The sequence below is a fragment of the Myotis myotis genome, unplaced genomic scaffold, assembly GCF_014108235.1.
Source record: "Myotis myotis isolate mMyoMyo1 unplaced genomic scaffold, mMyoMyo1.p scaffold_m19_p_3, whole genome shotgun sequence".
In the NCBI taxonomy this organism is placed as follows: Eukaryota; Metazoa; Chordata; class Mammalia; order Chiroptera; family Vespertilionidae; genus Myotis; species Myotis myotis.
The window spans coordinates 210,452,953-210,479,090 of record NW_023416335.1 but is presented as its reverse complement, the minus strand read 5'-3'; the positions used below and the strand labels follow the sequence as shown (position 1 = coordinate 210,479,090).

The following is a 26,138-nucleotide window of genomic DNA, read 5'->3' as shown; positions in this document are numbered from 1 at the left end:
TGGCTATAAAGAGGAGAAAGTGCCCGTCCTGGGTGGCTCAGTGGTTGGGTGGCCATCTATGAACCAGGAGGTCACTGTTTGATTCCTGGTCAGGAAACATGCCGGGGTTGCAGGCTCGAACCCCAGTAAGGGGCGTGCAGGAGGCAGCCGATCGATCAGTGATTCTCACCATTGATGTTTTCTCCCTCTCCTTCTCCCTTTCCTCTCTCTGAAGTAAAAACATATTTTTAAAAAATGAGAAAGTGAGGCAGCAGTAGCTGGGGGCAGAGGGGTCATAGCGGGGTTTCTGTCTTCCTGTCTTAGTTTTGCGGTGGGAGGGGGTGAGAATGACTGAGGGCGGATCTGGAGGCCCCGCGGGAGGCCCGGGCCAGCCTGGTCCTGGGGGGATTCTCTTCTGATTCATTCATTCTCAGGATCATCCCGGGCGCCCCTCGTTGCCAGGCCGCTCCGGGGCGGGGATGGAGTGTCTCCGTGAGCTCAGGGGCCTGGGCACCCGGTCACCGCCTGAGCGAGAGGACGGGCGGGAGGGACCGACCGGGGGAGAGTGAGCGAAAGGACCGGCGGGCGCAGGCGGCAGGGGCGCAGGCGGGGAGTTCAGGGATGGACCCAGGGGAGGCGCCCCAACACTGACACTGCCCTGCCTCAGTTTCCTCATCTGTTAAACGGGGAGAATGGGGATATACACCCACAGAGCAGGCGGCTGGAGGCACGGGAGCGCTCCCTGCTTCTGGCCCGGGGGCCGCGGCCGGTGCCCGTCCAGCCCCGCGCGCGCCGGGGCGCCGGGAACCAGCGGGGACGACCGCGGGCGGGCGGGGCGGCGCTGACCACGCCCCGGGCCGGAGGGGCGGCGCTCGGCCGGCGGGGCTCGGGGCAGCCTTGGCCGCCGCGGGAGCCGGAGGTACGGGGCCGCGCGGAGGGTGCGCGGCCGGGGGTCCGGACGCCGGCCGGGGTGGGCCCGGCCCAGGTGGGGAGGGACGGGAGGGCTCGGCCGCTGCCCGGCCACCTGCTCGGGGACCTGTGAGTGTGCACCGATGGGCGCGGCGGCCCCTCTGCCGCTGCCGCTGCCGCTGCCGCCTCCACCCACTGCGCCCCGAAGTTGAGCGCGGCGCGCTGCACCGGGAGCCCCAGCCCTTCTGCGGAGCGCGCCGCGCCCGAGCCCTCGGGTAGCGCCACTCGGCCGGGGGCCGCGGGGGGAGAGGGTCCGGGGGCTGCCGGGGGAGAGGGGGGAGGGGTCTAGGGAGAGGGGCTGGTGTGGGGGAGGGGCGGAGGGCGAGGGGCCGGGGTCCCAGCGCGGGCCCCGCCCGCCCAGCGCGCCGACCTGGGTGAGCCGCGCCGCGGCGTCTGGGGCGCAGGAGGTGGGGGAAGCCTGGCCCCGCGGTGCTCGCCTCCAGGTCCCGTAAGTGCGGCGGGGGGCGCCGGCCCGAGGCTGCTGGGGCGGGAGATGCTGCGGCCTCGGGCGCACGGAGCCGGGAAGGCAGGGCTCTCCAGGTGGGGGACCGGCCTGGGGAGGAGCTGGGAAGTCGGGAAGTCAGGCCTCCGCGGTGCCTCTCGGACCCGGATCCGCGGGGACCTTCCCTTCCGGCGGCTCCTCTCCCTCGAAGCCTCCAGAGGGAACTGGGAGCTGGGATGTGCGCGGCGAGGTCCGGTCTCCGTTTGGGAGTCCACCCCTCTTCACTGCTGGGCGGTGCCATGGCCTCAGTTTCCCCATCTGCTCCCTGGGGTGGCAGTTCCCACCGCCTTGCCAGACTCCGCTGAGCCTCTGGCTCCGAGAGGGTTAAAAGCCACCTCCCTGCCGCTCTCAGGGGACACCCATCTCCCCCAGATACTGATCAATCGATCCTCTGTGCAGGCCCTGTAGTCACCAAAGCCACTTACCAGTCACTCACTAAACGCCCTGGAGCACCTGGTGGGACCCCACCCAACCGACCCAACCCCCAACCGGGCCTGGCCTTCCTGTTCTCTCCTCCGGGTGCCCCAGGGCTTCCCTTTAGTCACCTCCTCCCAAAGAAGGGGGACCACCCTGCCCAGGCCACGAAGCAGGGCCCGGGCTGGCCGGGACTGCACCCCCCCCTGCTTCCCACTGCGGAGATCCCCCAAGAGGAAGCCCCGATCAGGCCCCAACACAAAGGGAGAGAAAGGGGGAGTCCAGCTGGAACCCTCTCTGTGGTTCTTTTCCTCTTGGGCCTGGGCGCCTGTCCCTGCCTGTCTGCGGGACATCTCAGGGTCAGAGGACAAACTCCCAAATGAAACTTCTTCTTTCTTTTTTTTTTTTAATATATTTTTATGGGTTTCAGAGAAGAAGGGAGAGGGAGAGACAGAAACATCCATGATGAGAGAGAACCACTGATTGGCTGCCTCCTGCACGCCCCCCACTGGGGATCGAGTCCCCAACCCGGGCATGTGCTCTTGACCAGAATCAAACCCAGGACCCTTCATTCCACAGTCCGGCGACGCTCTATCCACTGAGCCAAACCAGCCAGGGCCCAGATGAAACTTCTTAAAAGCGTGTTTTGTTTCCTCGTACCCATCGAAGCCTGCTAGCTACCTACCTGGGTGAGCGGGGTTGTGCGGAAGTGTGTGTGAGGGATCCGACCCCACTGTGGCAGGGTCTGCAGAGTCTCTCCTGTTACTGGCAACATCAGGAAGTGGTGACCCACAACCAGCACGTCAGCCCTGCCCAGCAGCTCAGCTCCAGACACCCAGGCCTCAGAGGAGGTAAGCCCCCCCCAACCAAGGTCTGTGTTGGGACCAGGGGGGTGAGAGGAGGTGGCTGACTGGGACTGAGAGAAGGGGCAGATGAGAAAGGGAAGCATGGCCCTAGCCCCGTGGTCCGCAAACTGCTGCTCGAGAGCCACACGCGGCTCTTTGGCCCCTTGAGTGTGGCTCTTCCTAAGCCTTAGGAGTCCCCTAATTAAGTTAATAACAATGTACCTACCTATATAGTTTAAGTTTAAAAAATTTGGCTCTCAAAAGAAATTTCAATCGTTGTACTGTTGATATTTGGCTCTGTTGACTAATGAGTTTGCCGACCACTGCCCTAGCCAGTTGGCTCAGTGGATAGAGCGTTGACCTGCAGACTGGAAGGTCCCAGGTTCGATTCTGGTCGAGGGCACATGCCCGGGGTTGCGAGCTCGATCCCCAGTAGGGGGCGTGCAGGAGGAAGCCGATCCATGATTCTCTCTCTACATTGATGTTTCTCTCTCCCCCTCTCCCTTCCTTTCTGAAATCAATAAAAATATATTTTTTTTAAAAAGGAAGCTTGAAATGTGAAAGCAGCTCTTCCCCTCTCGCACCCCCCGCCCCCCCACCAGCGGCTGCCCCTCCGGGTTCTGTCTCCTGCGGGTGGGGTGGAGGGCTGTGCTTGCAACCTGTCCCCGGAGCTTTGCCCCCTGTGCTCTCTGGAATGCACTTCCTCCTGCCTGGCACGGTGCCGCCGGCACCCAGCCCAGCCCATCGGAGGTGCTCGCCAAATGTGCTTGAAGGAATGAAGTAACAGAAGTAGGACGACAACCTCCCTAGTTGCGTCACTTGGAGATAGTGGATAATGATTGTTACAATTTGCGCCTTTTGCCAGGCATATTGGAATATCTTGGCTCTATAAATGTTTCAAACCCCTCCCCGCTCTCAACATTGTTTTTTATGTTTTCAACACTTACATATTGTTACGTTATATCCAGTTAATGGGTCTCAGGACATGTGGAGTGTTTATATGTGGTTCTTGCCCTGAATGCATGCGTAAATGCATATGCCGCTGGCTGTCCCGTTGTTCCGTCCGTCCGTCCGTCCAGGGCATAGGAGCCTCCAGGAGGGCCGCCCCTAGAGCAGCTGGCTCTCTGGCGGGACCGAGCTTCCGGGGCCGCGGTGTGCGTCTCGTTACTTCCTAGGAACGGAATCCCTGCGTCAGAGGCTATGCAGGACCGTGGTCTCGGGGTGTTTACGAGTCCCTTGTTTGGGCTCATCGGTGAGCTCCTTGCCTCTTGTCTCTCTGGCCGACTTCTCCCAGGTTCTGGTTCGGCGTTGATTTGTGCTGCTGCCTGTGTGTTTAAAGAACATGTTTTCTTGCTTGTTCTGCTCGATCTGTGTGTGCGCTTTGTGATAAAGGAGACATTTATGAGCTGGTGGGAAAGAGCCAGAAGAGGGGTCGGTGGAGAAGGAGGGCGGGTACACGGACCAAGGTCCCAGGGGATGCGGGGAGGGGGAGGGGCTGGCCCTGGTCCGGAGGGACCGGAGCTGGTGAGGCTGGGAGGCAGGGGCTGGAGGACACCTTAGGAAATGGCTTTGATCTTCCTAGAGAGGCGGAAAGCGTCGAGAGAGGGGGTTCTGGGCCTGAGTCCCAGCTCCCCTTGCCGTTTGCTGGCCCGCTCCCCTCGGGCCCTCCCTGCTCCCCTGGGAAGAGCAGGTGTTATCACCCCTTTGACAGATTCCCAGGGGGGAGGGGGAGGGGAGCGCTGTGCTCAGGGCCAGTCAGGTGATGCGTGGCAGGGCTGGGTGCCCTTGAGAATCCTTCCTCTGGCCCCGGTGCCTCGTGGCTGTTGGGACGCGCACCCGCCTTCCTCTGTCCGCAACTGGGTGAGCCTGTCCCTTCCTCTCCTTCTGCTTTTGTCTTCTTTCTGGACAGACCCCCGTGGGTCCAGGGGCTTCCAGCAGAAGCCGAGTGGACCCCAGGCCTAGCACAGCCCCCGTCCTTTCCAGGCGGGCGCCCGCACACCCTCTCGGTGCCCACTCTCGCCCACCGGGAGCTCCAGGAGCCACACAGCCTCTGCATGTCACACCTGGGCAACGTCTGAGCTGGCGAACACGGAGCCCGTGGACAGGCTCCCATGGGGGGAACTGGCTGGATTAGAAACAGCAGGAGCCACTGGCCTGGATGTAGACACAGCGGGGAGAGGCCCCCCACCTCCGGGTGTCTCCTGGCTTCATTTGCTCCCTCCCACGGTCTCCAAGGCAACCCCTTGAGCTGAGGGCAGGCTTCCACCAACTGAGCCCCCAGCTCGGTGCCAGACACTTCGCTACCTGATCTCATTTCACCCTCTCAGCCACCCTGAGCTGCCGTTCCCATTCTATAGATGAGAAAGCTGAGGCTTGGAGTCAAGCGCCTGTTAACGTAAAAAACCATTGAAACCTGTAAAGAATTTTTGTGAGTTTATTTGAGCCAAACTGTCGACATATGCCGGGAAGCAGAACCTCAAGGAATCGAGATAGTGCTCCGGAGAATGGCAGGGTTACATCCGTATTTATACATGAAATTCATTGGTGACACATTTAAGGAGCTGGGATTAAGCGAAGTGGGGAAACCTCTGTGATAGGATAAAAAGTAAAATGATGGACACATACTTAGGTGGGTGCAGGAACAATTAACATGATGATGAAGGAATCTGTGGCATCTGTCCTGGGACCCAGCACACCTGGTTGTGTCCCCAGGGGCTCCAGAAAAAGGGAAGTCACAAGTTACCCAGACATCCCAGGGACATGTTATCATAGATGCAAAAAGACAGATAGGCTCACTTACGGTAAAGGTTGACCTTGTCAGTGAAGATATCGGCTTAGGACGTAACTGCCCACCATAACTGCTTTTAGTTAAGGTTTAATTTCAGACCATCCTGTGTGGTTACTTTAGGTCTGCAAAACTGCCATGCAGGCCTCTCCTGAGCTTGTCAGGTCAGCATGTGGCCCCTTTCTTTCACACGCCCTTCTTGGTCACAGTGAGACTTGGGCCTCCAGCCCCAGGGCGGTCCCAGGTGAACTGGGCTGGGTCACAGGCAGACTCCTCTTACCTGCAAAGGGGGTTCGAATCCCAGTGGTGCCTCTGTTTCCTCGGGACAGTTGGGACAATTAAGCACGTTTTTGCATGAAAACCACGTTGACCAGTGGCGGTGCCATAAGCCCGCCAGGAACACAGTGTTGTTGGATCACGTAGCTCCTCACCTGCCGGGAGATTTCCATGTGTGTTAACTTGGCCACCTGCCTCCTCCCGGGGTGAGAGGATGGGCACCCGAGACTGGAGAGAACGTGGATGTTTTGTTGTTCTTATTAATCCCAACCTGATATGTTTCCACTGATTTTGAGAGAGAGTGGAAGGGAGAGGGAGAGCCAGAGAGAAACATCGATGGGAGAGAAACACATGGATTGGTTGCCTCCTGCACGAACCCCAACCAGGGCCCGGGCCAGGGAGGAGCCTGCAACTGAGGTACGTGCCCTTGACCGGATTGGAACCCGGGACCTTTCAGTCCATAGGCTGACGCTCTATCCACTGAGCCAAACTGGCCAGGGCGCCAGCATCTTGTTAAATGAAACATAAACAAGGTGTAGAAGGCACGTGTACCAGGTCGCCTTCTGTGGGTCACCTGTGTGGGCTCTGGGTGAGCGCGGCTCCGTGTCAGGCATCGAGAAAGAGCCAGAAAGACTACAACAAAGGCCGCAGGAAGACGGGCTGTCACATGCCCTCCCTCCAGTCTCCGTGGCTCCAAGTGCCTTCAAGATAAAGAGCGAAGCAGGAGGTGTCACGCAGGGCGGTGCCTGGACCCCCCACCCCACACTCGCACGCACCTCTCTCTTAAGACCGGGCACAGGCAGCCCCACCGGCTGTGCTGAAAGTTGGGGTAGTCACGTTGTGCAAATACAGACAAGACTCGAAGGTCTGAAGACAGAGCGAAAGCCGCCCATTATCCTCACAGCCAGGAGGAAAACCAGCATCGCATTTTAGTGGATTCTTGGCAAATGGCAGCTCTTCTTACCTATTATGGTTGGGAGGCAGCTGGGCGGAGGGAGGGACGCGGAGAAGGGGACACTGCTCGTTGCAGACGCGGAGAATTCCTAGAAGCTGGTGGCTCTGAGCCGGGAGCAGAGCTGGTTTTCCTTTCACGGTTTTGCCGTCATTGTCAGAGGCACTGAGAGTGTCAGGACGGTTTTCCTTTATCCCCCCTCGCTCGGGCATGGGGTGCCCGCCGTGTGCCAGGCCCTCCCCGGTTCAGCGTCATTTAGTCTTCGGCTGGGTGGGCAGCATCGGGCTCGGCGGCCGCTTTCCGCTGCTGCCAGTTCACTCCAAGGCCAGGTTCACCCTGGTCATTCCCTCAGGACCCACCCAGCAGCTTCGAGGGTCTGCCCCTGGTCTAGGCTGTGGGTGAGGCTCAGGGTTTAGGGGTCGTGCTGCTCACTCACCCACTCATTTTAAAAAATATATATTTTTATTGATCTCAGAGAGGAAGGGAAGGGAGAGAAAGATAGAAACATCAGTGATGAGAGAGAATCATCGATGGGCTGCCTCCTGCACAGCCCCCTACTGGGGATCGAGCCTGCAACCCAGGCATGTGCCCAGTCCACAGCCTTGGTGGGAGCTGTGCTGCAATCCAGGTGGCTTCCTGGAGGTGGCTGCTCTGCGCACACAGGTCAGGAGAGACTCCTGGAGAAGGAGGGTCTAAGACTTGGGAGCAGACAACCCTGCCTCTCACAGATTAGCTACGCGGCCTTGAGACGGTCCCCTTCCTCTGCACCTTTGTCTTCTCATTTGTAAAATGAGGCCGCAGTGCTAGCCATGTGGTGGGCCAGGGTGCCTGCTTTGTTCTTGGCCGATGGCAAGCACTTCCTCTGGACTGTGGTTGGATGGTCCTGGGCAGGGGGCGGGGGAAAGGTATTTTGGGAAGAGGGAGGAGCTTATTGCAAAAACCTGGAATTCCCAGAGCCTGGTGGTTTGAGCAGCAAAGCAGAGGTCAGCGTGGCTGGTCAGGAAGCCGTGGGCTGGCGGAGAGGGAGAGGTGTCGGGGGGGGGGGGGGGGGGGGTGTCTGTGTGATGAGAGGTCCTTCCCCTTCCCCCCTCCCTGCGCCTTGCTCTCCTGGTTTATCACAGTGGCCTCGTGACTGCTTTCTTGTTGCCACATGCCCTCTGTGGTCGAGTCTCAAATGGCAGCCAGGCAGGAAAGATCTCTAAGATCTAAATCACACTATAGCCTTTCCTCCTCAGGGTCTCCCAGCGGCACCTCCTCCCAATCAGAGAGGCAAGTCCTTCCAGTGGCCCCAGGGCCCCCAAGGCCCGGCTTCCCTGTTATCTCTCTGCCCTCCTCTCCTGGTATCCCCCTTCCCTGCCTTGCTCACCCTGATGTTCCATCAACACCTTCTGGGCACATGGCCCCAGGGCCTTTGCACTCACCGTTTCCCTCCCTGGACACTTCCCCCCAGGCACCCCCAAGGTTTGCACAAATGTCAGCTTTTCAGAGAGACTATCCCTAACCGTTCTGTATAAAGCCCCCCTCACCCCTGCCCACAGTCCTCCCAGCCCAGTTTCCCTGCTGCCGTTTTCTCTGTAGCATGTCTCACCACGTGAGATATTTCTTCACTTGTTCTTGTTCTCCCACTACAATGTCAGCTCCGTGAACGAAGCCAAAGACTGTCCGATTTGTTCACTGCCGTGTGTGTTTCCATTTGTTCACTTGGTGCGGGGCCTGGCACATAGTAGGTGGTCAAGCATTTGCTGCGTGAATGACCGAGGTGCTGGGAGCGAAGCCAAGGGCTTGAGCAATCTCTTTCCAAGATGATGTGTTGTGGGTTTTTTTGTTTGTTTTTTTTAAATTTTGTTTTATTGCTTAAAGTATTACAAAGAGTATTACATATGTCTCCCTTTTTTTCCCCCTTGACTTTCCCCAGCCTCCCCTAACCCCCAGTGTCTTGTGTCCATTGGTTATGCTTATATGCATGCATACAAGTCCTTTGGTTGATCTCTTGCCCCCCCGCCCCAAGATGATGTTTTATATCAGGTCGAGCAAGGATGCTCATATCCGTGCGTGACCGTCCCCCTGGCCTCGTCATCTGTCTGTGCTGTTCGCCTGGCCCCCGAGGCAGGTGGCCCTGAGGTACCCTGTCCAAAGATGCCAGTGGTGACGGGCTCTGGCGGGATGGACAGAGCCGGGGCCAGAGACCAGATCCGGAAAGTCTTCCTAGAGGAGTCCGTAGGCACGGTCCTTTCCAAGCTCTTCATGTCACCGATGAAGAACTTGAGGCTCAGAATTGGGGGGGAGGGGTCAGACTCCGAGGTCGCAGAGCAAGTGTGGACAGACAGAAGCCAGGCCCCTCGCTCAGCTTGCAAGACCCAGTGAGCAGGACTGTTCACAGTAAGCACAGCCTCCTTTGCAAAGGAGGCGGCCACGTGGACACACTCACTTCCCATTTATAGAGCAGTCAGCACCGAAACAAGAAATTGTTTTTTTAAATTAAAAAAATTAAAAAAAAAAAAAAAGCCTGGCCAGTGTGGCTCAGGGGTTGAGCATCTACCTATGAACCAGGAGGTCCTGGTTTGATTCTGGTCAGGGCACGCGCCCAGGTTGCAGGCTCAATCCCCAGTAGGGGGCGTGCAGGAGGCCTCCGACCAGTGGTTCTCATTATTAATGTTTCTATCTCCCTCTCCCTTCCTCTCTGAAAACAATTTAAAATATATATGTAATGAGTCCCCCTATTGGCAGTGCTGTGCATGTGTGTTTGGGTGGGAGGTGGGGTGGCCCTCTCTTTTGCTGCCCATTGCTTTTTGCTTTAATACTTACAGGAAAACAGGAGAAGGCGAGGCAGCCTGGGAACTTGCTCCCCAGGGGAGTGAACTGGGGACTCCTGGTTCAGGCCAGAATGCCCAGGTGCCTCTGCCATGGCGTTTCATTGGCCAAACACGATTTTATCTGATCTGGAGTTCTCCCTGCTAGAGCGCCTCTGTGATCTGGGCACAGCAAGTGACCAGTCCAGGAAGCCCGGCCCCACTGGCCACCCTGGCACGCCAGGAGGTCCCGGTGTGTGTGTGTGTGTGTGTGTGTGTGTGTGTGTGTGTGTGTGTGTGTTTGCACATGCCCAGAGCAAGCAGTGGGAGTCCGGGCTCACCGTGACCTACTACTCCCTGAAGCTCAGGGAGGGTGATGTCCTGCTGACCCCGAGAAGCCCACCCCAGGCAGCGGACCGGCAGTCCAGCCTCCGGGGCAGAGCTGGAGTGAGCAGGGGAGGCGATGGCCTCGGGGGAGGGCGGAGGGTCTGAGACCTGGTGGGCGGACCTGGGTGCCGTCTTGCCTCCTGTCACTGCCTGTGCAGCCTGGGAAGGCGGGAAGGTCACCTTTCTCTCTTGGGGCCGGTGAGTCCGCAGGTGCTTTCATAGGAAGAGTCCAAGGTCAGACCGTGAGGCAGGACAAGCCAGTGACACAGCTGTGACCCAGGTTGCCAGAGGCCTCCCCCAGGTCAGTGGCCACAGTGGATCCTGGCTTTGGGGGCAGTTTCGGGGTCATGTCCTTATTCATTTAGAAAATATGTATGTGAGCTCTAGGTTTGGCTCAGTGGATAGAGCATCGGCCCATGAACTGAAGGGTCCCGGGTTCAATTCTGGTCAAGGGCACGTACCTCAGTGGCAGGCTCAATCCCCGGCCCTGGTCAGGGCATGAGCAGGAGGCAACCCATCGATGTGTCTCTCTCACATTGATGTTTCTCTCTCCCTCCCTCTCCCTCTCCCTCCCACTTTCTCTAAAAATCAATAGGAAAACATCCTCAGGTGAGAATGGACAAAATGAGTGCGTGTGCGTGTGCGTGTGCGTGTGCGTGTGCTGGGTCTGTGCTGGCCACGGGGGACTAAGAGCAGCCTTGGGCCCTGCTGGCTGGCACTGTGTCCCGGGCGATCAGTGTGTCCCTGTGTGTTTAGTCAGTCCCCTCAGGAAAGACCTTGAAGTAGTTTCTAGTCGTTGGCAATTGCAAACAAATCTGTGACCTGCACAAATGTCACTCCTCCGTCGGCTCAGGTCACGGAGCAGGATTGCGTGATGAAGGGCGGCTGCGGGTGACTTTGATCGGTGGGGTTCCCGCGCCCTCGCCGCCGGAGTGGTGCCGAGCTGCCCACCAGCCGGGTGTGGGGCCCGGCTCCCTCCCTGCGGGGAGAACGTGCCTAGGTTCTGGCCTTCGGCCGAGCCCGCAGGTGAGCGATGCTGCCTGCGTGGCCGTTTGCCCGTCTCCTGCCCACAGGTCCTGCTTGCGGGTGTGAGGGCCATGTTTTGCGTGCGGGGGTTTGACTTCCGTGCTGGTGTCTTGGGGGGCAGGACGAGGAGAAGTTTGTTTTTTCAAGGAGTCAAGTTTATTCATGTTTTCTTTCATGGCTCCTGGATTTCATACATAATTCAGAAATCTTTGCCAACTCTAAGGTTATAAAGGAATTCACCCGTCTTTTGTTCTAAAGTTCTATGGGTTTTATTGGGATTTTATCCTGGGGCGTGTTCTGAGGTATGAACTTGGCTTGTGCTTTTTTGTGGGGGGGAATATGAGTGGGGGTTTTAATTTTTTTTTTTTAAATCTTCGTTGCTGAAAGTACTGCATATGTCCCCCTTTTTTCCCCACCGACCCCCTCGAGCCCACCCCGCCCCAGGCCTTCACCACCCCGTTGTCTGGGGCCGTGGGTTATGTTTATATGCACACAAGGTCTTTGGTTGACTACCTCCCACCCACCCTCCCCCGCCTTCCCTCTGCGGAACTCAACTTGTTCTTGTTCCCTCTAGAACAGGCATGACGAACTCAAAGGCTAACACGGGCCAAATAAACAAGGTTTAAGTGTATGTGGGCCACACACACAAAAAAAACCTTTAATTTTCATAGAAGCATAGGTTTATTTTGATAGACATGCTGAATACAAAGGGCTGAAATAAGTGAGTCATCATTAACATAAAATAATAGAACGTTTTAATACAAATTAATATTTTTTCTTGAACATGAACTTACCAGACACTGAATAACTGCACACATGAATACGCGTCCCGCAAATAAACCTATTTTTCTTGTTCTCTGAAAGCGATGTGTTTCCTGTTGTGCACACCAAAGTCAGTCCAAGACTAATGACGTGGCCGTCGGCTGCTAAAATATTCGCTGCTGGTATTAGTGGAGAGAAATGGTGCGCCTGCGCGTGAGGCGTGTAAGGGAAATGAAGCGACACGATTAATCAGTCATTAGCGAATGTTGTAGTTCGTTATTAATAATTATATACAACAGGATACTGTAAAAATTAAGTTATGAAATTTTTATTAAAACGTTTCTTACATATTGCTATATTGGCTGGGCTGCAAAAATATTTGCGGGCCGCGAGTTTGACGTGCTTGCCCTAGACCAGCCGTGGGCAAACTACGGCCCGCGGGCCGGATCCGGCCCGTTTGAAATGAATAAAACTATTGAAAAAAAAGACCGTACCCTTTTATGTAATGATGTCTACTTTGAATTTATATTAGTGCACACAAACACTCCATCCATGCTTTTGTTCCGGCCCTCCGGTCCAGTTTAAGAGCCCATGGTGGCCCTCGAGTCAAAAAGTTTGCCCACCCCTGGTCTAGAAGCTACTCCAGTTGCCAGCGTCTGTATGGAAAGCTCCGCCTGCCGTACTGATGGGAGACGCTGCCTGGCTGGCCGGGCTAGTGCCGCGTGACGGCTGGGATTTCTTTGGTTCCACCGCCCATTTGGCGGTTCGGATGACGCTGTTGTGTGAATCACTGCAGCTGTACAGGACGACCCTCCATCTAGAAGGCGGTCCTTCCTCGCTTGGGCCTCCTTCTCAGACTCTTCCTGCACGTTCTCGCTTGCTCACTTCTGCACGAACTCTGGATCGCGTACGGTTTATACGGGGGCTTAGAGAAACGCGGCATCTTTCTGAAGCTGAGTCATGCGCCCCAGAACCGTGGCTTGCCTTTCCACTCGTGCGAGTTTATTTTGTGCCTTTCGGGGACTTCCCATGTTTGCTCGCAGATTTTGAACATCTTTTGTGAAGTTGAACCCTGAGTACTGTAGTGATGGTTGTCATCAGTCGGGTCTTCTCTTTCATTACAACTTCTGTTTCTGCTTGTTTATATTTAAGTGTGTGTGTGTGTGTGTGTTACCACGTTTCAGCATTCTTTTTTTTTTTATGTATTTTTACTGATTTCAGAGAAGAAGGGAGGGAGAGAAGCATCAATGATGAGAGAGAATCATTGATTGGCTGCCTCCTGTGTGCTCCCTACTAGGGATCGAGCCCCCAGCCCCGGCATGTGCCCTTGACCGGAATCAAACCCGGGACCCTTCAGTCCGCAGGCTGACGCTCTATCCACTGAGCCAAACAGCCAGGGCAGTTTTGATATTTTATTATTTTAACATGCTGCTGAACTTTATTCAATGTGTTTCATTTAGGATTATTACAGTAATATAAGTGATATTGGGCAATAGGGTACCTTATGAAATCTTTTTCGGGTTTTCATATCTGTTATACTTCAAACGTTTTTTGAAGTTTTCTCTCGTATTTTGCTGCGGAACACTGTAAAAAAAACATTGGGTTTCCGTCCTTTAAGAGTTTGCTAGAAATTTTCTCTAAAAATATCTTGCTTTGGTGCTTTTGTTTTTTTAATATGTTTTTATTGAGGGAAAGACGGGGGGGGGGGCGGGGAGAGAGAGAGAGAGAGAGAGAGAGAGAGAGAGAGAGAGAGAGAGATAGAGAAAGATAGATGAATCAGCTGCCTCCTGCACGCCCCCTACTGAGGATTGAGACTGCAACCCGGGCATGTGCCCTGACCAGGAATAGAACCAGTGGCCTCTTGGTGCATGGAAGGGTGCCCAACCAACTTAGCCACACCAGTCAGGGCTGGTGCTTTTGGTTTTAATGCTCTTTTATAATTCGATTTCTTATGTTCAAGTTGGTCTGTCTGGATGATCTATCTCTTCCAGGAACAGTCCTGATTTATTATATTTGTCTAGAAATTGTTGTTTTTTTCAGGTTTTAATTTTTATTTGCAAAGTACTATCCTGATTACAGTGTTTTTCTCTCCCTCTTTGGCTGCTTTCCCAAGTGGCTTTCCTCCCCATTCCTTGTTTTTGCAATTAGGTTTAATGGTGGTTTATATATTTTATTGAACTTTGTCCCAAAGAGCCAGCTTTTTGCCATATTTCTTAGGAGGCTTATCTGTTTTTCAAATTTATTTCTGCTTTAATATTCACTAATTCCTCCCTCATTCTTTCTGTTCATTTTATGATACTTTTTCTAATATTTTTATCTGTTCTGTTGTAATTATTACATGTGTTGGGAACTATAAACACCTACCTGACTGCTGCAGCTGTGTCCCGTAGAATAAGAGTCATGCTGTTTTGATTGTCATTATTTTATGGAAATCCGACAGATTGAGTTTGTATTTCCCTTTTGATTTAAGAATTGTTCAAGAGAGGCTGTTGTTTTTCCCCCAGTTTCTGGACTTTTAAATTAATTTCCAGTCATTTATGACCTTGTGATCATAAAATAATCTGTCTTTTTTTGTACTTTTGGATGTTCTTGAGTTTTTCGGTTTTCATGAATGTCCTATCGGTTCCTAAAAAGTGCATTACCTATTATTAGCATAGGGAGTTTGATATGTGGTTGTACTTGACTGATTGTTTTATTGAGGCCTTTTGAACTCGTATTTATGTTTGATCTACTTTCCGTTCCTTGGGCTGAGAGGCGAATTGAAATCTCTTACGAGCGTGTTTTGTCTGTCTGTCCTAGAACCCCGCCACATCCTCCTGAACGTGGCTGCCCTGTTGTTTGGTGCCTTGTCAGTTGTACCAGTGGCCCTTCTTTGGCTCCCTTGGTGATGTTTGGCTTGAATCCTCATTGTCTGACATTAAGATTACGGCCCTAGATGTTTTAAAAAATGTTTTAAAATTGATTTTGAGAAAGAGGAAGAGAGAGGGACGCATCAAGTGTTGTTGCTCCACTTACGTGTGCATTCCTGGCTTGATGCTTGTTTGTGCCCTGACCTGGGACCGAACCCACAACCGTGGGGTATTGGGACGACGCGCTAACCAAACGAGCCACCCAGCCAGGGCCACTCTGTTTTTGTTTGTATTTGTCTTCATGCCTTTGCTCATTCTTTTCCCTTTAACCATTCTAAAGCGCTTGGTTTGGTGGTTGTCTCTTGAATGCAGGATCAAGTTGGGTTTTGCTTGGGATCTTAACTAAAAAAACTTTCTTAAAGATCAGTGAGTTACTTATTGATATGGCAGATGTCTTCGGCCTTCTTCCTGGCATCTTGCGTGTGTGTGTGCATACATATGTCTTCGTGCACGTGGGAAGGTTGTATTCTTCTTTCCAGTGTGGTCTGTTTTCTTCACTTTTAAAAATACTACAGCCCTTCTGATACTCAGGAAAGCTTGTATATTGGTTCTAGTGGTTACAATTACATTTATGTGTATATAGTATTCCTAGTTTTTTCTTTCGACACTATCTATTGCTTCTCTTCTGTGAGCAATACTGTTTTTTAAATATGTTTTTATTGACTTTTAGAGAGAAAGGAAGGGAGATGGGAGACAGATGGGAACATCAATGGTGAGAGACAATCATTGACCGACTGCCTCCTGCACGCCCCCCACCGGGGACGGGGCCCACATGCCAGCATGTGTCCCGACCGGAAATCACACCGTGACCTCCTGGTTCATAGGTCGATGCTCAGCCACGGAGCCACACCCGCTGGTCATAGTGTCCCATTTCACCTCATGAAATCAGACTTCCGCATGTCAGGAAAGCTTTCCTGCGTTACAGTTTTAAATATTTCTTCTGTTCAGTTGAGTTTTCTTCCTTATGCCGGGCCGGCGTGGCCCAGTGGTTGAGCATTGACCAATGAACCAGGAGATCAGGGTTTGATTCCCAGTCGGGGCACATGCCCAGGTTGTGGTCTTGATCCCCAGTGTAGGGTGTGCAGGAGGCAGCCGATCAATGGTTCTCTCTCATCATTGATGTTTCTTTTTTTTTTTTTTAATTGATTTTTGACAGAAAGGAAAAGAGAGGGATAGAGTCAGAAACATCGATCATCTGCCTCCTGCACACCCCCTACTGGGGATGTGCCTGCAACCCAGGTACATGCCCTTGACCGGAATCCAACCTGGGACCTTTCAGTCCGCAGGCCGCTGCTCTATCCACTGAACCACACCGGTTAGGGCAACATCACTGATGTTTCTACCTCCCTCTCCCTCTCCCTCTCCCTCTCCATCCTCTCTGAAATCAATAAAAATATTTTTTAAGGAGTTTTCTTCTCTGGAAACTCCAGTTACGCCGTCGTGGCCTCTCCGATCTGTCTGTTTTTCTTATCGAATTCTTTGATCTCCGTGACTATTTCCGCTCGGTTTTCGTTCAGTTTTCCTACGGTAATCTCCACGGTTTCTTGCTCTGCTTCGCACGGAGTGCGCTCTCCCTTGCATTTCTCGCAGTTTGGCCTTCACTTCTGAAATGCACTTGTCCTTTCCTCTCGGCTCCTTCCTGAGACCTGTCCGTCCTCACAGTCGTCCTCATGGCTCACGTGGCCTCTCCATTCCTTCTCCAGTTCTTGTAGTTCTGCCCTTTGGTCTTCCTTCGAGGTTTTTTTTTAATTCATGTTGTGATTATGGATTAGAATTTTACTTGTCGTGCGCCAATATGGCGTCTCTGCATGGATGCTGCGTTTGTTCCTTAACAGTTTTTTCTTCTGTATTTGAATCGGTGGAATTTCCCTGGAGCAGCTGTCAACAGGAAGTCTTGGTGGAAACTGGGAGAGAGGTTTCTCTGCTGAAAGGCTCTTCCTCTGTTTTTATGGGAATGAATTGTTCCTTTAAAAGGTGGCCCTTTAAAAAAAAAGAAGAAAAAAAAAGATGGGCCTCTGGATCCACTCCCCTTTGGCCTCTCAGAGCCCCACGGTTCAGGGGGCAGGCTGCCCTGGCCGGTGTAGCTCAGTGGGTAGAGCATTGGCCCCAGGACTGAAGGGCCCCAGGTTTGGTTCCCGTCGAGGGCACATACCTTGGTTGTGGGCTCAGTCCCTGGCCCTGGTTCGGGTGCGTGTGGGAGGCAACCGATCGATGTGTCTCTCTCGCATTGAGGCTTCTGTCTCTCTCTCCCTCTCCCTTCCTCTCTGAAATCAATAAAAATATATGGTACTGAACCCAGTGGACGCCACTGTCCCCTCTGCCCCTGTGATCCTGGCCGCAGCCGTGCCGGGCACTCCTGCCGGTGGGGGGGTGAGGCGTTTGTCTCCCTGGCAGGGCCAGCCAGCACCTTCCTGGGGGGCACTTGTCCCCCGTGGGGAACTGCCCTTGGCTGGAGGGAGGCCCACCCAGTTCATGCCCCCATCCTGGGAACAGCCGTGTCCAGTGGGTCAGGGTGGGAAACCGACACTTGAAGCCGTGCGGGCGCCAGGGCTGCCGTGGACCGGCTCTTCTCCGGCAGGTCCTGTGTCGTCCCCCCCCTCCCCCCCCAGGCCCTGCAGGTGGCTCCCCACAGGGACAGGCCTGTGACTGGGCCCTGGCAGGAGCTCTGGCAATGTGACCGAGAGTGAGGGGCACAGAGGGAGCGCCCTGCAGAGGGGACCCCTGAGAGCCCCCCCCCAGACGTCCACGCACAGCAGGCGAGACCGCAAACCTCAGACCCCGGGTCAGACCCAGGGTCCGCTCACGCCTCCTTGTGGGCCGCTCCCCCGTCCTCGGCTGTGATTGAGAACAAAGCTTCCTTCTTCTTTTTCTTCTTAAAAATATATCTTTATTGGTTTCAGAGAGGAAGGGAGAGGGAGAGGGAGAGAGAAACATGTGCCCTGATGGGAATCGGGCCCTGACCTCCTGGCTCACAGGTCGGTGCTCAACCGCTGAGCCACGCCGGCCAGGCCCCGGCTTCCTTCTTCACGAGGCGCCCGGAGGCGCCGGAGGGCACAGAGGGGCGCAGGGGGCGGCCCGTGGCCTCCTGTCCTGTCCTAACCCCGGCACCCTGGATGCCACCTGTTGGGGGAAGGGGTCTTTGCAGCTGGTGCCTTAAAGATGAGGACTGAGCCGGGTCGCCCAGGTGGGCCATGCACCCAGCGACAGAGACAGGAGGGAGACAGGGACGCGGAGAGGCCGCGTGGGGACAGGCGGAGGCTTGAGGGACCAGGCTATGAGCTCAGGAGCCGAGGGCCCCCAGACACCGCAAGTGGCGGACACCGCTCTCCCCGCCCCCGCGAGGTGAGAGACAGCAGGGCCTGCCCACACCTTGACCTCAGGCGTGGGTCCTGCGATGAGAAAACAGGCGCCTGAGCTGAGCCCCAGACTCCACCCAGGAAGCTGTCCCCGGAGCCGACCAGGTCTGTCCCTGCGCTGGCGCGGTTTTCTGGTTGAGACGTCCGAGCTGTCTGCCTCCTGCCGCCTCTCGGAAGCCCCCGAGGGTGCGGGTCAGCCGAGGAGGGACAGGAGGCGCCGCCTCCGCTGCTGGGGGCCTTGGCTGAGCCCCTTCCCTTCCCTTCCCTGGGCCTCCGTCCCCATCTGAGCATCGGGATCCCTGGCGTTCAGCGCCCAGCCTGGCAGCGCGCGGGTTCGGAGCCCAGGGAGGGCCGGAGGGGGCGCGCCCACTGCGGGGCCGAGCTGGGTGTGGGCCATGCCAGGTGCCAGGTGCCAGGTAGGGAGCCTTTCCCAGCCACTTACACCTGGACGCTGATGCCGATGCCCCCAAGGTGGGAGGCCAGGGGGGTGTGGCCAGGCCCGTGCCCTCTGTCTCCACCAGCCGTCCCTTCTCACTCCCACTTCCTGCCGAGAAAGATGGGGTGGGGGTCACCACGACGACGGGAGCCACGGGATGCCCCACAGCGAACTGCTAACTGCAATACCTCCCGGCGCGGGGCTGAGGGGGAGGCGGGAGGCAGGAGGGGGCGGTGGCAGCGATGTGCCAGGCTGTTTGATGAGGGCCAGGACTTCGGCCTCAGCTGCCAGGCCCATCCAGGGGGCCAGGAGCGTGCCTGGGGCCTGAGGTCACACGGGGATTGGGCTGCGGCCAACTTGGCCCATGAGCAGTTTCTATTCCTGGGCCCCGGGCTCCGGCACCAAATACGGTGCTGCCTGCCTCTGGCACCCTCGGCTATGGCAGGCCTGGCTCCAGGGGCCCAGCCCGCCTCCCCTAAAAGCCCGGTACTTGCCGCACCCTGTGGCAGAACCCCACCCCCCAGGGCCCCGGGCCCCCAAGCAGCCAGGGCCTCGCTCCATCCCTCTGTCTGTGCGCCCACTCCTCAGTATGGTTCCCGCTGGGTTAAGAGGCCTCAGGACCAGAATAGCCTCTCCCTGCGGGGGAAACCGGGGCGGGAGCACGCGGCTCTTGGTTTACATCAGGGCCCTGCCATTCAGGAGCTGGGGGACACGCGGGACCCGGTGGACCGCCCGCGTCTCAGGGCCTGAGCAGAGGAATGACCGGCCACCACGTGCTCTCAGTGTCCCTCTGGCTGCCGAGTGAGTGCGTCAGCGCGTGAGCAAGTGGAGGAGACGGTCCTTTTCCTGTGTGACTGTGCACGGGGCTCAGGGGAGAGGAGGTGTGCAGGCCCGATGGCACTTGGGGCGGTCCATCCGGCCAACTCCCTTCTCGTCCAGCGTCACCTCCCTCTGGCTGCATTTCCGCCATCATCTAGTTTATTATCCTCGTCTCCTTTCCAGTGCTCTCCCTCAGGCTGAGCCGCCCCTCCAGGGCAGGGCCGCGCCAGCCGGCCCCTTCCCCCTGGGGGCCGAGCGAGGGCGAGGTCAGTGAGCATAGCAGCCCAGGCCCCAGAGAGCCCGCGGCCGCCTCCCTCACTCTCTCTCGTCTTTTGCAGATGGATTTGCGGGCACAGAGAGCGGGTGGAAGGGCCGCGTTCGTCTTGGCAGAGGAGGCTGACTGCTGAGCCAGGGCGTGTCTACAGGAGGCTGCCAGCTGCCCGGATCCCCGCCTCGCCGCCATGGGCCGCCCAGGCTGGTCAGTTCCAGCTCTTGATGTTGTCTCGGTTCCCTGCCCCGGGCCCCGGGGGAGGGCCGGCCCACTGCTCGCATCCTAGGCGCCTGGCACCGCTCTCTGGCCACAAGACCCAGCTGTCCTGGGAGGGGTTGTCTCCAGCCCCCTGGGGTCCCCAGACTGTTTGGTCCCTCCACCCCTTTCAGGCCAAGTTTCCAAGCCTCTACAGTAGAAATGATGCAACTGCCCCCTGGGGTTGCTGAGAGCCAGAGGGGAGTGGCTTTGTCTCTGAGCAAATGGTGGCGGGTTCTGCTAACAGTGCGCAGAGTCCAGGCCCATGAGCTTGGTCGCCCCCAGCGCCAGGCACGGCTATGCCTTGGCTGTGCTGACTCGCTCCCAGGCAGGATGGTGCAGTGGTGAGAGCAGCCTCTGGAGCCAAGTGGCCAGGGTTCACACCCACGTCCTGCCACTTGCCGGCTGTGGGATTCTGCGTGAGTTATCAGACTTCTCTGCGCCTCGTTTTCCTCACCGGTAAAGTGGGGGTGATGCTTGCCGGCCGAGAGGGTAGCGTTAGGATTTAACGAGTGAATATCTGCTAAATGCTGAGAAGGTCGCCTGGCATGCGCATGGTAGACAAGCAATATTTATTGAATACTAGTAAGCCCTGCGCACGAATCCATGTGCCAGTAGCTTGCCAGTAGCTTGCTGCCGCCCTCCTGTAGCTCCCCCCTGCCACCCCCATAGCTTGCTGCCCTGCCCGCTCCTGTAGCTCCCCCCCCCCCCCCGCCTGCTTGTAGCTCGCTGCCCCACCCTCCTGCTGACCCGTGATCCAGCCGTCATGCGGTCGGTCGTTACGCTTCATGGCGTGATGACCATTTGCATATCATATCTTTATTATGTAGGATGTGAGTGAATGAATGAATGAATGCATCCACCCCATCAGTGGGTGCTAGTGTTCCTGTCCTGCAGGTGGGAAGGTTGAGGCTCAGACAGCTGAGTGACTTGCCCCAGGTCTCGCCTGCTGCTTCAGACAGACTTGGGGTCACCTGCTTCCCAGGCATTCACAGTCCCACCCTTGGGGATGAAGTCCAAGCCTATCCCGTTCCTCCCAGCCACCTGCAGGGCACCCAGGAATGTGCTGGCTGCCGGCCCAGTGGGCACTACCCAGAGAGTGAGGGCCCAAGGGCAGCGGTGCCAGCAAACTCCCCTGGCCCTTCCTCTCCAGACCTGTGTCCAGGGAAAGCACCGCCCAGGGCCGGGCTGGGGAAGCCAGGGGCCCAGGAGACCCCCGCGTGTCTGAGCCGGGGCCTCGGACCTGGCGAGCATCCCCACGTGCCTACAGTTCACCCGTCCTGCCCGTGAGCGAGCGCGCATGCCAGCGCCGGGCCGGCCGGGCCCAGGCTCCCGCCGCAAGTCCCCGGGGCTACTCGACAGCCTGCCCTCTTGGAGCAGCTCCAGGCCTGCTTTGCGGAGCTGAGGGGCCGGGCAGGGCCGGGCAGAGAGGCCTGTGGCAAAGGCATGACTTCTGACAGCTCCTGCGCCGGCCGGACCCCACCCTGGCCACTGATGGCCACAGGTTGTAGGTGGCACTGGCCCGGTGCTCGGGGAGCTCACTGGTGTGTCACAGAGCGTGAAAGGGACCAGCCCTCAGTCCACGGCCCACTGCGCCCAGGTGAGGAGGGAGAGGGGCAGTGAGCAGCTGGCAGGCCGGTGGGCTCCGGAAGCCGGCGCTGGCCTCGGCGTGGCCGCTGTGTGTAGGAAGCGTATTCTCGGGTCAGGGGTGCCCGCAGCCCGCCCGAACGTGGTGTCATCTCTTGCAGACCAGCCGGTTCCTGCTGGAGGCTCCTGGAGGCACCGGGGAGACCATGCCCAGGCCCCCGGACTGCCTGCTGGGGCTGCTCCGGGGCACCCCGAGCCAGCGGGGCTGCACCCTCTTCCTCATCAGCTTCAACTTCATGTGCTTGGTCTCCGTCATGATCTACTGGCACATCGCGGGGGAGCCCGGGAGCCCAGCACAGCTCTCTAACCTGCCGGTCGACATCCCCTGCCCCCACCGGGAGCCCCCCCGGCGGCCCTCCGGCACCCCACCTCCGGGCAACATCTTCTTCCTGGAGACCTCCGACCGGACCAACCCCAACTTCCTGTTCATGTGCTCGGTGGAGTCGGCCGCCCGGGCGCACCCCGAGCGGCAGGTGACGGTGCTGATGAAGGGGCTGCGCGGCCGCAACGGCTCCCTCCCGCGCCACCTGGGCCTGTCGCTGCTGCGCTGCTTCCCCAACGTGCGGGTGCTGCCGCTGGACCTGCGGGAGCTGTTCCGGGGCACGCCGCTGGCCGCCTGGCACGCGGCCAGGCAGGGGCGCTGGGAGCCCTACCCGCTGCCCGTGCTGTCCGACGCCGCCCGGCTGGCGCTCATGTGGAAGTTCGGGGGCGTCTACCTGGACACGGACTTCATCGTCCTCAAGAACCTGGGGAACCTGACCAACACGCTGGGCACCCAGTCCCGCTACGTCCTCAACGGCGCCTTCCTGGCCTTCGAGCGCCACCATGAGTTCGTGGCGCTGTGCATGCGGGACTTCGTGGCCCACTACAACGGCTGGATCTGGGGCCACCAGGGCCCGCAGCTCCTCACGCGGGTCTTCAAGAAGTGGTGCTCCATCCGCAGCCTGGGCGAGAGCCACGCCTGCCGCGGCGTGCGCGCCCTGCCCTGCGAGGCCTTCTACCCCATCCCCTGGCAGGACTGGAAGAAGTACTTCGAGGAGATCAGCCCGGAGGAGCTGCCCCGGCTGCTCAACGCCACCTACGCCGTCCACGTGTGGAACAAGAAGAGCCAGGGCACGCGCCTCGAGGCCACGTCCCGGGCGCTGCTGGCCCAGCTGCACGCCCGCTACTGCCCCACGACGCACGAGGCCATGAAGATGTACTTGTGAGGGGCCTGCCGGGCTGGAGAAGGGCCCCAGCCTCCCTTCCTGGGGGGAGGGGGCGAGATGAGGGGTGAAGGGTTATTGCAGGACTTGCTGCAAGCCCCGAGGTGTGCTCCCTCCAAGCCAGCGTGGGGCTGGTGGGACACCCCTCGGCCGGAGTGCTGTCTCAGGGTCCAGGCGACAAGTGGTGGGGAAGGGCCCCGGCCAGAATCAGCTGGAGAGAGCAGGGCGGGGGTGAGGGGCACCCCAGGCCTGTTGGATCGCCCATGGGCGCTGTGAACATCACAGCATCTTCCTCCAGGCATCCCAGGGAAGACAGGCCGGTTGGGCCGAGGTGCCGTGAGGGGAGCAGCCTGAGAGGAGTCCAGGGAACGGGGGAGGAAGGCGGCCTGAGGGGAAGGAGAGGCGGCCGTGTGGGAGAGCAGTGTGCAAACCCGGCCTGGCGGGCCAGAACCTGAGCCTGAGCCCGGGCGGCGCTTTGCTCCTTCCTGGTTTTGTGTTTTTGTTTTCAGAGAGGCCGAGGCTGGCAGAGGCCTGGGGAGCATGTGGGGGGAGGCCCTGCCTGCCGCCCATCCTGTATTCTTTCCACAGATGTTGCAAGGGGACAGCTGCCCACTCCAGGGGCACAGCGGGTGGGGTATTTTTGGCTCGGGCACAGCATTTTAAAGGAAACACTCCCACCCTGCTGGTCATAAACACAGGCAAACAATAAATATAACAAAAGTGATCGCCCACAGCTAGTGCTTTGTGGTCGATGAAACACACTCGCTGGAACTGCCCTTCGGCTCCGTTCTGCGGGCGGGCGGGCGGGCGGGAGGAGACTGCCCCGAGGTCATGCAACCTGCCTGGATCGGAGGCCTGCGCCAGAGGGAGATCTGCTCTGGAAGGGCGGAAGGGCGAGGCGGCAGCTGGTGGGTTTTGAGGAAGCTGCTGGGAGCTGGGCGGCCCAGCACAGGCCCCGGCGGGAGGGGGGAGTTGCTGCCGGGAACTGGGGGCTCTGCGCGCTGCTCTTTGCCAGCGGAGGGGGGAGTGTTTCGAGGCCTCTGGGTTCCGCCTGCAGACGCTTGGGCAGGGGGTAAGCTCCCTGGCTGTAGGAGCAGGTGATGTTTTTGATGCAAACAGTGGATTCCATGTCCGTTATTTCCCCAACCACATTTCACCTATCTTAATTTCCTTTAGAATAAGCAGGTTTTACTTTAATAGTACAAATTACACACACACACACACTTAACAAGCGAGATGACCTCGTAGGGCCAAGCATCGTTCAGTTTGCCATTTGGTCGTCATGTAGGGAGTGACTACCTCCTGGGCCCAGCATTCAAGGCTCTCCATGATCTGGCCCCGCCTCCCTCTTGAGCTTTGTCCTCCATCCGGACTAAACTGTGTATTCTGGGGTTTTTTTAACTGGATGTTCTTGACTCCCTTCCCCATCTCATGTCCACATGTTGATACTCTCTGTGCCTTCGCTGCTGCCTGCAGTGCCCTTCTCAACCGTCTTCGTCTTCACCCACAAACGCCTGCTCCTTCCATGAGACTGGGAGGCCTTCCCCGATTGCCCCTCCTCCAGCCCACAGCCCCCGGCACCCTCCATGACCTTTGGGTTCTTGGTCCATTCCTCTAAACTTTTTTTTTTTTTAATGTTTTTATGGATTTCACAGAAAGGAAGGGAGAGGGAGAGAGGAACAGAAACATCAACAATGAGAATCATTAATCCGCTGCCTCCTGCACGTCCCCTACTGGGGATCGAGCCCACAACCTGTGCCCTGACTGGGAATCAAGCCGTGACCTCCTGGTTCATGGGCTGATGCTCAACCACTGAGCCACACCGGCTGGGCCATCCACATCTTGAAGGGCAGAGCCGTGTCAAGGCCCCCTCAGGGCCACTCCTGGGGTGGGACTCGGGCTCCCCGTGGGGGACACCCATGTTGCTTTGCCAGGGCCTCCAGAAGTTCCTATCGGTCCAGGCAGCAGCTCTGGACCCCACTTCCCTGGGGACAGCAGGAAGAGAGCCTTGGGCCCTCAGCTCCCCGGACACTAACCCAGAGGGCGGGCCGGGCCAGGCCAGGCCGGGAGCAGCCTAGCCGGCTCTGCAGGACGCAAGCCCCTGCATGTTTCCAGGCCTTCGCAGGGGACCTGTTCCGGAGACGCGGTCCAGGAGGCAGCCTGGGCCCAGCCTCCTCCCGTCATGCCAGGCGGCCAAGCGGGGAGAACTCAGATGTTCCTGGCGTCTGGTCTCTGTGGGCATGGCCTGCCGCGGAGGTTTGGGGTTGACTTTCCATCCAGCCATCCGTCCATCGGGACAGTGGGGGGCGGGGCGGGGGAGGCGGGGCAGGAGGGGCTGTGCCTAGCTGAGCCAGCCTGTTAATGCAGCAGCTGAACACCTCGCCCAGCTGCCAGGAATAACAGCAGCATCCCGGCCTGGGGCGGGTGTGGGCGGCGTCAGGCCCAGGACCCAAGGCAGGAAGGTGACTTCTGCTGCCCTGGCCAACCAGCCTCTGGAGCCCTTGCCTCCCCCACCCCAGTACTAGGTTCCTACCCTCCTCTGGGCTTGGAGCAACTGTCCTAATGCCCAGGGCAGGGTCTGGGAGCCCAAAGCCCCCTTTCCCTGCCTCCTGGCCTCCTGCCCCAGCCAGAGCTCTGCAGAGATGGATGGTACCTACCTCCTAGCAAGGCTGTGGCCATCACATGAGCCAGCACGGCCCCTGGCGTGGAGCACATTATTACAACACACCTCCACCCTCTGCGTGGGGAACGGGCTCAGCAGGGAGGCCGCAGCGCTGGGGTTAGGACCCGGGGCGTGGCCACCCTGAGGACTAGCTTAGGGCAGGAAGGAGGCCAGCCGGGGGAGCTGGAGAGGGCTCCTCACCTCCCTGTGGGGCGCCCACAGAACAGAGCCCAGAGCCCTCCTCCGGCCCCTCTGCTTGGCTCTGACTCCAGGGAGGCCCTGCGCTTTGTTCCGTCCCATCCCAAACCCAGTGCCCAGTGCCGGGTGCCTGGCAGCCTTAGGCGGCCCCCCGCCCCCCTCCCCCTTGGAGTAGGAGTCAGAGCTCAGTCCTCAGCCTTAGGCGGCCCCCCGCCCCCCTCCCCCTTGGAGTAGGAGTCAGAGTTCAGTCCTCAGCCTTAGGCAGCCCCCCCCCCCCCCCCCAGTAGGAGTCAGAGCTCAGTCCTCAGTTCTCGGAAGGAGCGGGAGGGGCAGGCTGGGGTGGAAGCCTGCCCTGGGGACAGTAATCAGATCCAGGAGCCCCAGGCTGGCTTCCCGCCCAGCGTGCGGCTGCTGTTTTGGTCCGGGGGTTGGGGAAGATGAGGACCCATCCCTTTGTTGGGGGGCTGGAGGGGAGAGGCCCGCTGGGCGAGGCGGGCAAGCTTAGTCAGTCATTTAAGGAACCTTCCCCAGCTGGCGAGCACAGGCAGGTGAGAGGCGGCCTTCCCAGCAGCTCTGGGTAAGGGGCGAAACCCTCGTTGCTGAGTCAATATTCAGCTTCTTGTTAAATATTAAATGCAATGTCCTCCGTCTGAGTGCCCGCGGGAAGCCGGGCTGAGTGAGCAACTCAGGGCTG

General features: G+C 57.9%; 1 protein-coding gene across 3 annotated transcripts; it reads left to right on the top strand.

The window, feature by feature from the left end:
• The first annotated feature begins 835 nt into the window (after positions 1-835).
• A4GALT (alpha 1,4-galactosyltransferase (P blood group)) lies at positions 836-23,317 on the top strand. 3 transcript variants are annotated; one of them, XR_004966236.1, is made up of 5 exons: positions 836-898; positions 2,444-2,715; positions 19,545-19,684; positions 19,980-20,151; positions 20,718-20,837. XR_004966236.1 is itself a non-coding variant. In XM_036300595.1 (4 exons), exons 2-4 carry the CDS (start codon positions 19,668-19,670, stop codon positions 22,585-22,587), a joined length of 1,215 nt encoding a protein of 404 aa, XP_036156488.1. In that variant the 5' UTR covers positions 836-898; positions 19,545-19,667; the 3' UTR covers positions 22,588-23,317. The 3 variants fall into 3 exon arrangements, 1 of the variants encoding a protein (XP_036156488.1); XR_004966235.1 differs by having other exon boundaries at positions 20,630-20,766; XM_036300595.1 differs by lacking the exons at positions 2,444-2,715; positions 20,718-20,837 and adding an exon at positions 21,481-23,317 and having other exon boundaries at positions 20,061-20,151.
• Positions 23,318-26,138: the final 2,821 nt, after the last annotated feature.